Source organism: Quercus suber, unplaced genomic scaffold (assembly GCF_002906115.3).
Source record: "Quercus suber isolate HL8 unplaced genomic scaffold, Cork oak 2.0 scaffold_182, whole genome shotgun sequence".
NCBI lineage: Eukaryota > Viridiplantae > Streptophyta > Magnoliopsida > Fagales > Fagaceae > Quercus > Quercus suber.
In genome coordinates this window covers 1,162,883-1,174,943 of record NW_027069640.1, presented here as the reverse complement: position 1 = coordinate 1,174,943, position 12,061 = coordinate 1,162,883, and the positions used below count along the sequence as shown (strand labels likewise).

Here is a 12,061-nt window from a genome sequence, read left to right as displayed (position 1 = left end):
TCACATTGATTATATGTTTCTCCGAGCAGAAGCATCGGGTTGGGCCCCTTTTCCTCAAGCTTCCACTCGACGACATCGAGCTTGAATCCATGGAAAGCAGTTGATTTGAAGATGGTTTTCTGCTGTGTGGTGAGCGAGGAGCTGATGAGCAAGGACCGAGGAGCTGAGGAACTTCAATCTGTGTTGTGACTGATGAGCGAGGAGCTAAGGAAATTTGGGGGTTAGGGATTTCTATTTGGTATTGGCGTGATTTGGGGTTTTATTTGGGTTAGGGAGGTTAGTGATAGTCACGTGAGGGACACGTGACTACTAAGGCGGGGAGTAACTAACAGTGATCACCAACATTTACTGTAGCTATTATTTTATCATTTTGTAACAATTCTGTTTGCTACGTCAGCAAAATCCATTTACGATGTAACGGGAGGGACAAAAATGGAACCGTTTTTCAGGATAGGGACTAAAAGCGGTAAAAATAAAACTTAGGGACCAAAACGGAAATCACCTTAAAATGTAGGGACTAAAATGTGCTTTTCGCCTAAATTGAATGAAGCAAGTATATATATCGTGTAATATTGTACATGTTGTTGGGTGGGGTATACACCTTTTAAGTGAAGTCTCACAATTTTATTTTATTTTTTAAGAATGGAGTGATTTCTGTGCGTGTATATATTAGAAATTTAGAAGGGTATGAAGTCTCACATTGATTATATTAATAATAACAAGAGTGAGTGGTTAGTAAGTGGAGCCAAATTTATATGCTTAAATTTTTAGTTAAGTGGTGTCTTTATATGTTATATAGATTACTTAATTGGAGTCTTTTAAAACTGTTATATCCCAACATATTGAGTTCCTATCAAAATAGAAATGATAGAGGATTAGAGTATTTACTTCCACTTAAGTTGATCAGATGGTGATTAAACTTCAAAATCCAACTTTTATTTATATGAATAGCTTTTGTTTGAGTCTTTATAGTAAGAATACTCTAGCAACATATAAAATTTGTTTATTCCCCTTTTATTCTCTCTCCTTTCTTGATTGTCTCACTTTCTTTCTTTTATTGGCTACTTTACCGTTAAAGTAATATTATTTTAATGTTATGTATTGTTAAATAAAAAAGTAAGATGTAGAGTGCGCTGTTAATTAAAGTGATGATGTAAAATGATTATAGTTTTTTGATAATGCAAAATACCTCTTCTATTTTTCTTTTTCTTTTAAGCATTTCTGGATGAAAATGCTCTCTTTATAAGCACTCTAGCAACATGCAATTTTTTATTTTTTATTTTTTGCATTTAGCTCCCCAGATGTGTGTTTTTTGTGCAATTTTTATGAATAGTGTTATTTGTATTGCATTTTAATGGGTTGCATAACCCAATGAGAATGGCCTCTAAAATTAATTGGGCTTGCTAACCAGATAGGTAAATACAATATATGGCATAATTATCTGGCCCATTGAGCTTTAGTAATTGGTGTTTGGGAGCTGTTACTCCTCCGATCTGCAATTTTTTTTTTTCTCAATATAATTTTAGTTTGCTTTCTCTAGAAATTATTGGGACAAAGCAATTGGTAATTAGTTGTGTAGGAGGCAACTGACCGAGAACTAGCCCTAACTGATGATGTGGTACAATTATTTTAAGGACCCTGTCTTAGCTTTAGAGGATACTGCCAAATTGCCAATGAATTAATACAAGTGTATATGTGTGTGTATATATATATCATTGGAAACTCCTTTGTTGAGGTAGCCAAACATCTTATGATATGTTTTGATTTTTGAAATTCACATATCTTTGAGGAAATGTTATACTAGGCCTACTTAATTAAATAAAATAACCCTACTTGTACTACATTGATTAATGCATACACATGGCTACATTTAACTAGAAAACTAAGCATTTAAGGAATTTTACCTAAATTTTGGGCATTCTCTTATAGTTGCAACTTGTTCGTTTTTATATTTTGCCTGATTGCAAGTTAATTTTTTGTAAGTCCAAATAATTCATTCAATTAATAATAATTGAGACTGACATTCCATCTCTTTCCACTCCCCGTCTTACAATAAAAAGAAAAATAAGAAAGAGAATAGAAACTAGTTTACAGACTCTACACACATAACTTGCGTTGAAGTTTTGAGGCTCACTTTCTCTATGAAAACTCCCCAATTTTTTGTACTGAAGATGACAATAATATTCATTTAAAAAACTCTTATTAATCAACTTCATTTCCAAGTGAGCAATGCCGCACAAGACTCTAGCTCAAGTCTTAACTAGTATGTAGAAGATTTATAAGCCAAGAGAGAAAGGAAAACCGGTTGAACCTAACCAACTACTTCCACCAATGAAGTTCCCAGCAGTGAAAGATTGAGCATCGGAAGCTTAGAAAACTAAGCATTTAAGGAATTTTACCTAAATTTTGGGCATTCTCTTATAGTTGCAACTTGTTCGTTTTTATATTTTGCCTGATTGCAAGTTAATTTTTTGTAAGTCCAAATAATTCATTCAATTAATAATAATTGAGACTGACATTCCATCTCTTTCCACTCCCCGTCTTACAATAAAAAGAAAAATAAGAAAGAGAATAGAAACTAGTTTACAGACTCTACACACATAACTTGCGTTGAAGTTTTGAGGCTCACTTTCTCTATGAAAACTCCCCAATTTTTTGTACTGAAGATGACAATAATATTCATTTAAAAAACTCTTATTAATCAACTTCATTTCCAAGTGAGCAATGCCGCACAAGACTCTAGCTCAAGTCTTAACTAGTATGTAGAAGATTTATAAGCCAAGAGAGAAAGGAAAACCGGTTGAACCTAACCAACTACTTCCACCAATGAAGTTCCCAGCAGTGAAAGATTGAGCATCGGAAGCACCAATCACTTTGAAACCACCCCAATTCACCCTGCTAGAGGTTCCAGCACCATCCCCAGTGTTGAGATACTCCCCATAAAACAAAGTTTCGAGTGCAAAATCCTCATTCCAAATGTGCCATCCCTCAGGGTGAATCACGTCACTTATAGATGTTTGCATGATAACAGTCCTAGAGTATGCTTTCCATGGTCTACCAAGATATGTTGGGAAGCTACTTTGTACTGATTTCAAATCATTTGTGGATCCAATCCTGCATTTTTGGATTACAATTCCAGTGTTTTGATTTGGGTCAATTCGACCTTGGGCTGTGACCATGTTCTTTTGGCCTGCATTTGGACGTCTTGCATGGATGTCACAATCTTGGAACACAGCTGCAGCATTGCCAAAGATGAAATCAACAGTACCTGCTATTAGGCAGTTCACGTAAAATTGACGGTTGGAGTGTGCGTAAAGGGTGTCTTGGTGTGCAAGTATGTCACATTGGTAAAATGCTGAAAGGTCAGAACCTACACGGAGAGCTACAGCTTGGTGCTTTGAGGAACCTGCTGTGTTTTCAAAGGTTAAGTCCCGAGCTAGAAATCGTTCTCCAACCACGGCTGCAAAACCAAATGAAAAAATTAATTTATGTCAACCAATCTATAATTTAAGTTATTGACACAAAATAAAAATAATGTACACCTCCTATTGCTCTAATTGGTTTAGGAGATGCAAAATACAAATCCTTCATACCACTTTTTATACTCGACTTTATATTCTACCAATCATAATTTATCATGCATTTTTTTTCTTATAAAATTATTGAAATTTAAAATGGGAAGAAAATCAAACCTTATAAGTAATAAACAGAAATGTTATAATATAAACACAAAATTTCACAACTATTTAAAGTGACAAATTATAATTAAAGTAAAGTCATTTTAATATTAGTTTATTATTAATACCATTTGTATAATTCAACAATCACAATGTAACGTCATCCACAATTTATGGCTACGTGAAGGTCAGAAAATCTATATATCACTAAATGCAAATAAATATTTCTTTTAAATAGAAGAAAGTTCAGCCTGTGGCCCATACTACAGCCTTTAAATATGCATCAACTGCGCCATACTACGGACTTTAATTATGCTATCAGTTACCAATCACAAATATGCTATCAGTTTAATTAATACTACAAAAACCATAGAGAGTACAATATATGGGTGGCTTGGTTAAAAAAGCTTAGAGACTTTTCTACTTTTATTTTAGAAGCTTTGATTGCAAGTTGCAACCCCTTGTGAGTTGTGACCCAAGACCAGGACCAAAAACCACGTACAGCTAGTAGAATGGCCTAAACTTAATAATTTGATTTTCATATTGAAAAAGAGTGAGAGTCAGAGTGGAAGGTGGCGGGCGCTGGAAGGAGTTCAAAATGGAGAGAGATCAAGACTAATTAATTAATTTGTACAATGATTTGTTGCTTTTTGGACCCCTCTCTGCCTCTGCCTTTGCCTGGGGTTTCCTTATTAATTAAATTAAAAGATGTAATTAAAAAGGGTAGGACCTTTTAAGGTCCCCGGGCCGAATGGTCTGCATGCTAGGTTTTACCAATGCTTTTGGCTCATCATTGGGAGCTCAGTTAAGGAGGAAGTTAGGAAAGTTTTTACCTCCGAGACTATGCCTGATTTTCTGAATTGAACTTTAATTACTCTCATTCCGAAATGCCTGCACCCGAAAACGCTGAGTAATTATCGCCCGATTGGGTTATGCAACACAGTCTACAAGCTGATCACTAAATTAATAGTTGCCAAGATTCATCCTTTGCTTCCTGACATTATATCCCCACTTCAAACTGCCTTTGTACCGGGCCAAAAAGGGGTCGATAATGCCATCATCATTCAAGAATTGGTTCACACCATCTCTAAGAAGAAAGGTAAATGTGGGGTTATGGCCATCAAGATTGATTTAGAAAAGGCTTACGACCGCTTGGAGTGGAGTTTCATTAGAGATACCTTCCACCTTTTTAAGTTCCCTGAGCATTTAATTTCCCTTGTCATGAGCTGTGTTTCATCCTCAACCATTTCAACGCTCTTCAATGAGGGGGCATTAGATGCCTTTCAACCTTCAAGGGGGATTAGACAAGGGGATCCTCTTTCCCCTTATATTTTTATTATGTGCATGGAAGTTCTTGGGGCTCTCTTTTTCAGAAAAATGCAAGGCAAAGCTTTGGAACCCGGTCAAGGCTTCTCAAGGGGGAAGTTATTTTTCCCACTTATTTTTTGCTGACGACCTTGTGTTATTCGCGAAAGCGAATAGGAAAAACTATTTGGCTGTCCATGAGGTATTGGATACCTTTTGCTCAATGTCTGGTGAAAAGGTTAGCAATGAAAAGTCTCGGGCATTTTTCTCTCCTAATGTTTCTAGTCAAGATAGAGAGGTTTTTGGTGATATCTTGGGTTTTCGGTCAACTCCTTCCTTAGGAAAATATTTGGGATTTCCTATTAAACACACCTTCGTGCCTCAGGATTTCGGGTTTGTTATTGAACATGTACAGAGCCGACTTGCAAGTTGGAAAGCCCACCTTCTTTCCTTTGCAGGAAGATTGGTTCTTACTCAAGCTGTAACTTCAGCCATCCCTAATTACACAATGCAGTGTGCTGCCCTTCCTTCTAAGGTGCTGAATAGCATTGAAAAGTTGAGTCAGAATTTTTTGTGGGGTTCCTCTGATGTCAAAAAGAAGATTCATATGGTTAGTTGGAAGACTATTACCAAATCTAAGAAAGAAGGAGGATTGGGGCTTCAAGAAGCAAAGGCGAAGAACACTGCACTTCTAGCTAAGTTAAATTGGCGCTTCAATAATAATAAAAATTCTCTATGGGCTCGGATACTCTCTCAAAAATATCTGAACCAAAGGAGGTAGCAAGCTCCTAGTGGTCGATTCTGAACATGTTCAACTGTTTGGTCAGCTATGCGTAAAGGGGAATCAGTATTTAACAGAGGTACGAAATGGATTGCAGGGTCTGGGAGTCAGCTTTCTTTCTGGTTTGACAAATGGCTGGACATAGGTCCTATTAGAGGGCTAATATCTGGACCTTTTAACAGAGGAGAGGATTCCTTGATTCTTAGTGATGTTGTTAACTTTTCTGGTTGTAATTGGAATGCTATCTCTTTTCCTATTCCCAAGAAGCTGATGCTTAATATTAAAGCTATGCCCATTCCTCTTTTGGCTACATGTCTAGATCGTATTTCTTGGACTTCTTCTCCTAATGGTTCCTTTGAGTTGAAAGAAGCTTATCGGTTGGCCAATGTTGCTGAGGACTCAATTTCACAACCTTCTGGTTCGAGAGAATGGATATGGAAGGTTCGGACTATTCCAAAAATCCGGTACTTCATATGGCAATGTTGGCATCATAGCATCCTTATCAGGAATGTTCTCACTACGAGAGGTATGTCTATTCCAACTGTTTGCTCGATTTGCAATAATAATACCGAGTCCATTATTCACATTCTTAGAGACTGCACTATTGCACGTCTTAACTTGGTGGATTGGCTACGCATTAACTGTCATAGCAGAAAAATCATGAGGGGTCAAGTATTTTATGGGGTGTCATCTTCCCAATTGTTATTTGGACCTTGTGGTTATTCAGAAACAAAGTTGTGTTTAGAAATGATACCTCTTCTAGGAGCTTATCAAGTTAGATTTTGTCACGAGCTTCTGAAATGGCATTTATTGTTCTCAATGGGAACTCTTCAACTCCTCGGACCACCATTCAGGTTAGGTGGCTGAGGCCACCGATCAGTTGGTTCAAGCTTAATTTGAATGGGTCATCCTTGGGGAATCTCGAAATTGTTGGAGGAGGAGGTCTCATACAGAATGATAGAGGTGAATGGATAAAAGGCTATGCAAGGTCTATAGGGATCACCACGAGTGTAGCAGTGGAGTTGTGGGCTTTGAGAGATGGTTTAAACTTGTGTGTCGCTGAACTTGCAGGCAGTGGAAGTAGAGCTTGATGCCAAACTAGTTGTAGATCTCCTTGGTAAGGAACGTGGTAGTGCTAATGTAAACAATACCATTATTGCGGACGGTAAGGAGGGCCTTCGGCATATTCCAAGAGTTAAAATTAAGCATTGCTATCGCGAAGCTAATAAGTGCGCTGATGCACTAGCTAGACAGGGAGCATTGATGAATCGTGATTTTGTTATTTTTTCGAAACCTCCTTCTGATGTTGATCTGCTGCTTAGATTAGATGCAGATGGTACTTTGTATGACCGCAGCATTAGCTGGGTCTCTTTTCCTTCTTTGTATTCTGTTTAGCTTTTGAATGAAAATTCCTATTTACTAAAAAAAAAAAATTTGAAAATAATGTGACAAACGATGAAGATTTCACAAATCATGTTTGCTAGCCCGTTTTTTTGAACATTCCATTTGCTAGCTCGTAACTTTAAAAATTGAAGAAAACAAATACTTACGAACACCGTAGTACAAGGAATATATGGCCAAAAAAAAAATGATAAAAAGTAAAAACTATTAATAGAAGGAAACATCTAGGAAGGAAGCATCCTACTTTTGAATTCAAAAAAAAAAAAAGCATCCTACTTTTTAGTTTTGGAAACTGTCGAAGGGAACAAAATTAAGGACACGTGAAGTACTACGAAAAATCAGAGTGTATGTATGTATGTACTAATGTACCTAATAATAATAAATTTTTTTTTTGGAAATGAATACCTAATAATAATATAGTAATGTGAAAAAGACCAATCACTAATGTCCAGCTGTAAACCACACTTTTTTGACCCCAAAAACAGCTGTAAACCAAACTTTTTGTATTTGTCATATATATGATGAATAGAAGAGATAATAATAGTAGCATACTTTAGCAAGATTCGTTTATTTTGAATTTGTATATTATATAATATAAAGTTTTTTTTTTTTTGGTATATTATAAAGTATAAAGTTGAGTTGAAGTAAAATCTTCAGAGGCATTAATAAATTTATTATTAAAATTAGTAAGTAAAAGAATTGAGTTTTTTTGTTTGTTTCTTTTCTCTTGCTACATACTTTTCTACTGTTTTTTTTTTTTTTGAAATGAAGCTCAACCTTTCCATTAATATCTGAGATTGAAATACAAGAAGGCAGAAAACAAAGCCAACTCTAGCACTTTGATCTATAAAACATTAGCAGATTATGAAGCCAAGGGAGCTTGGTCCCTATCCAAGTCTGAGACATCTCAGCCTTTCTAGCAAGCTGAGCAAGCTCATGTGCCACTTTGTTGTAGTCCTTTTTCAGATGTACAACTTTCCAATTTCTAAACTGATTAAGCAAACTAAGAGCACCATGGATAACAGAGATGCATCATCTATGACTATGTGACTTTCCTTTTACCTTGCAAATTATTGTATTTTGTTCCGCAATTAATGTGGTAAAGAACGAAAGGACATGACACGGTAGGTCCCAACATCTATAAGTTGACTATTCCCTTGGTTTTGTTACATGTTCACATGAACCATAATTCAGTTTTGAAAAAATGACTAACTTTATTATAATAATCATATATATGCATGGAAATGAGTTTATACATATGTGGTCTCAAATTTCCAAATGAGAATTAATCATCCATCATGGAAAAGTCTATAAAGTAGCTAGAATCAGAATCATACTATATATATCTCAATCCTCATCCACTTCCCTTTGTCTACTTGATTGGTTTGGGTGGGTCTCCGCAACCTGCGATTCTCTGTACCAAACACAAGCATAGAGGAGCACAGCTAGCTGTAGGCTTGACTCTTGAGCACTTGATCTAATTAAACGTTTTTTGTTGTTGTTGGAATTGCAAACACTACTCTTAACTCCAGATCTAATTAATTAAGGGATCGTGCCTATATTAACTCACTGCTAGGACATATTAATTAAAGACATCTTTTAGTTTATCTTCAAAGCAGAAGATATATATTGTTTATCTATTCTGACAGTAGTTTTACTTTGGTCAGCCCAACAGATATGTTTATTTAACCTTCCAAGTTTGTAGCTTGTTTTGCCATTAATGAACCTTTTTTTCCTGGCACTGACCCAACACCATTGTCAGCAAACAAATGCATCTCAAGTTGCTTCCTTTCTCTACCATGTGCATCAACTAAAGCATGTGCAATTACCAACTCTAACATAACATATAAATCGATGCAAGCCTCGACCCATCAGTCCATCACCACGATCTTTACCAATTAGCTACAGCCTCGACCCAGTCCCTCACATTGGCTTATATAATATATCCGAATATGCTAACAGGATTATTAATAAACTTAAAAATTTTCTATTTTTTTTTATTAATAATTTCCCCCTGATATTAATAAAATGTGATAATCCCCTCAATATGCATGATATTTTAACAAATGAATATTTAAATTATCATTTCTGATTCTGCCGTTTATTCTCAAAAAAAAATTATCATTTCTGATTTATGATAAATCAGATTTATAATAACTAGAATTTATAGTATAATTAATAAGAGAGATGGCTAAGCTAAAGAAAAGGAACATGGACTTACCCACTGTGGCAGATTTGAAGGTGGTGCTTCCATCAACCACATTCTTATTACCCGTAATGATGGTGTTAGATCTCCCATCTCCCAAAAACATGATGAACTTCTTCTTCTTTGTCACCTCCACATTTTCCCTATACACACCAGCTTTGATCTTGATTATGTATCTTGTTTCACCTTTATCTGGTGCAGCAGCTACTGCTTCCGACACAGTCTTGTAGTCGCCACTGCCATCAGCAGCGACCACCACATTCGGTGTCAAAGAAGAAGATTGCAAAAGCCTCCTATCCCCAGCTGACAACCACTCTGGCCACTTAATACTTTCATCCACACTATCATCCTCCTCCTTCAGTTTCCGATTCTGCATTTTCATTCTCTGAATGGCTATATCAGTATCAGTCATGTTCTTGATCATGGCCAACGCATTACTACACATATGCTCCACATGCGTCTGTCACAGTAACAGTTAAATGATTAAATTCATTGTTTCCGAATAAGTTAAATTACTATATAAAAAAAATGATATCAAGAAATTATTTTGAGTTTGAATATTATTTACATTTGATCTCATATTTAAAAAGTTAAAAACTTCAGAGAGAATCAGTAAATTTATAGATACCTGCCCAGCTAGCAAGGCCTGGCGGACGTGTTTATCAGCATCATCGTGAGAGAAGCCGTCTAGGCAAGTTTCTTGGTTGGTAATTGCTGAGCTTATTAAGGTTTTGAGGTCATCAGCATGTTGGGACAAAGATTTCTTTGTTGGGTACAAGTGGAGATCTTTCACAGCATCGTGAAGCTCATCTAAGGTTTCATCAATGGTCTCAAGGCAATCATCGAGAGCAACCTTTTCACGCTTGGTGAGATGCTTTGTTTTTTTGAGCTTCTTAATGGCTTTGAAGTTTTGTTCGACAGCTTGGGTTGTGAGGTTCAAGGACTTTTCTATGACATCCTTTTTGCTGGCCAATTGAGCGGTGGCTCCAGGAACAGTGGCAATAGCTGAGTAACATAACTCGGGGTACAATGTGCTGCTACATGAGTTTTTGAGTATGGCATGCGCAGCAGCTGAGATCTCATTATGGGAGCTGTTGTTGTGGGACTTGGTAACTCCGGCGACAATGCCAATAATTGCAGCAACAACCAACAGAGTGGCAAAAAGAGCCAAGATCAGCTTCTTCTTTTTCTTGGAGATGGAAATGTGTTTGGTAGCGGATTCAAATTTTGTGGCCAAGAATTCCTTCAGGTGGGTCATTTTAATTTGTTGGTGGGTAAATCAACAAGGGGTTAAAGAAAAAAGACTTGCATATATGCGAGTGTTGTGAGCTGAGTGCCAGTGGTGATATTTATAGACTTATAGTCATAGTGCCAGGCTGCTCTTGCTCAGCTTAGGAGACAACATCAATTATCATCAACTGTACAACAACTCTTCCACACCGTAATAAACCACAGTTCTTACCGCAGCTGGTCGTAGCAGACTACTAGAATTACTTTGAACTATAATTTTGTTTTTTTATTTTATTTTATTTTTTACTTTTTACTTTTTTGCTTTTTGTCCTTTTAATTTCTCTTTAACTTATTTTTATTGCGGCAAATCATGAAAGCAGCCAAGCATGGGGCTCCCTTACTACCGTACGCTTTTTTCTATCCATTTTTTTATTATTACTTTTTCCTATTATTAATATTTTAAAAACAATTTTATTTAATTTCTTAAAGCCGACCGTTTGATAGAGTAGTTTGAGGAATGTTGTTTGTATGTTTTTTTAATACATATATGTAAAAAAAAGTATGTGAAAATGCGTGTAATGTTGTTTAAAAACTAAAAACATATGTTCAAGATACTCTACCAAACAGGCCCTTAAACTTTGCAACTTGCAAAATTTTAATGGAAAAAAAATGTGGGGATGCGATATCTGATATGTTTTGTCTTTTATCTACATGCAATTATCCTTATCGTTCCGTAAATTACCATTATATCTCACATATGACCGATCACGTCACATGTTGCAATAAATTTAACTTTTTTTTTGTTCGTAATTAAATAAACTAGTCGCTAACTCGTACGATACACAGGATAGTTGGTTAAATAACAATTACAAATAATCATACAAAGTGCGCAAGATATGTTCTTTGATTATAAATGTAGGGTGCTTCACATAACACACAAAGATCACACCTTGGTTTCTCTATGTCGATGAAAAAATTATTGCCAACATTCCAATAGCTCATACACAAATTTGGGCATAATATGAATTCACACAATACTCAATTGCAAATCAATTTATAGTCTACCACCAATATAAATCATAAAAAAAATTTATTGATAAAATGAATATTTAAATGTGCAAATAATCTCATGACAGCATTAGCAAGACTATGTATTTGTTGCAGGGAATAATTTGCCATATAAAAACATGGGCCACTATGCCACTATCTCTTATAAGAAACAACTCATAAACACAATATTCAAAACTTTAAAAGGAAACAGCTGACAAATAGTCTAAGTATCTCTACTTATCTACTCTTTATGGCCCCTAATTTTGATTATGCTGGTTTCTTGGAAACTGTTAAGGAGATCATTTGCAACAACATATATTTGTGTCAGATGCATCTAATTTCCTTTAGATACATCTTAAGTACATGCAAATAATAGTAGTTTGAAAGAGTGTCTATTTAAAAGGAATAAAA

General features: G+C 35.7%; 1 protein-coding gene across 1 annotated transcript; it reads right to left on the bottom strand.

The window, feature by feature from the left end:
- Nucleotides 1-2,678: 2,678 nt before the first annotated feature.
- On the bottom strand, nt 2,679-10,762 carry LOC112001803 (pectinesterase). The gene is made up of 3 exons (XM_024033986.2): nt 9,999-10,762; nt 9,386-9,830; nt 2,679-3,460 (listed from the first exon to the last, which is right to left on the bottom strand). Exons 1-3 carry the CDS (start codon nt 10,626-10,628, stop codon nt 2,772-2,774), a joined length of 1,764 nt encoding a protein of 587 aa, XP_023889754.1. The 5' UTR covers nt 10,629-10,762; the 3' UTR covers nt 2,679-2,771.
- Between the last annotated feature and the right edge of the window lie 1,299 nt (nt 10,763-12,061).

Bases quoted from the DNA above. Each gene is read 5' to 3' on its own strand.
- LOC112001803 (XM_024033986.2), bottom strand. From the start codon at position 10,628: ATGACCCACCTGAAGGAATTCTTGGCCACAAAATTTGAATCCGCTACC. The intron at 9,831-9,998 runs GTATCTATAAAT...TTACTGTGACAG, and splicing joins AGGCCTTGCTAGCTGGGCAG to ACGCATGTGGAGCATATGTG. The intron at 3,461-9,385 runs GTAAGTCCATGT...TTGGTTTTGCAG, and splicing joins CTTCAAATCTGCCACAGTGG to CCGTGGTTGGAGAACGATTT.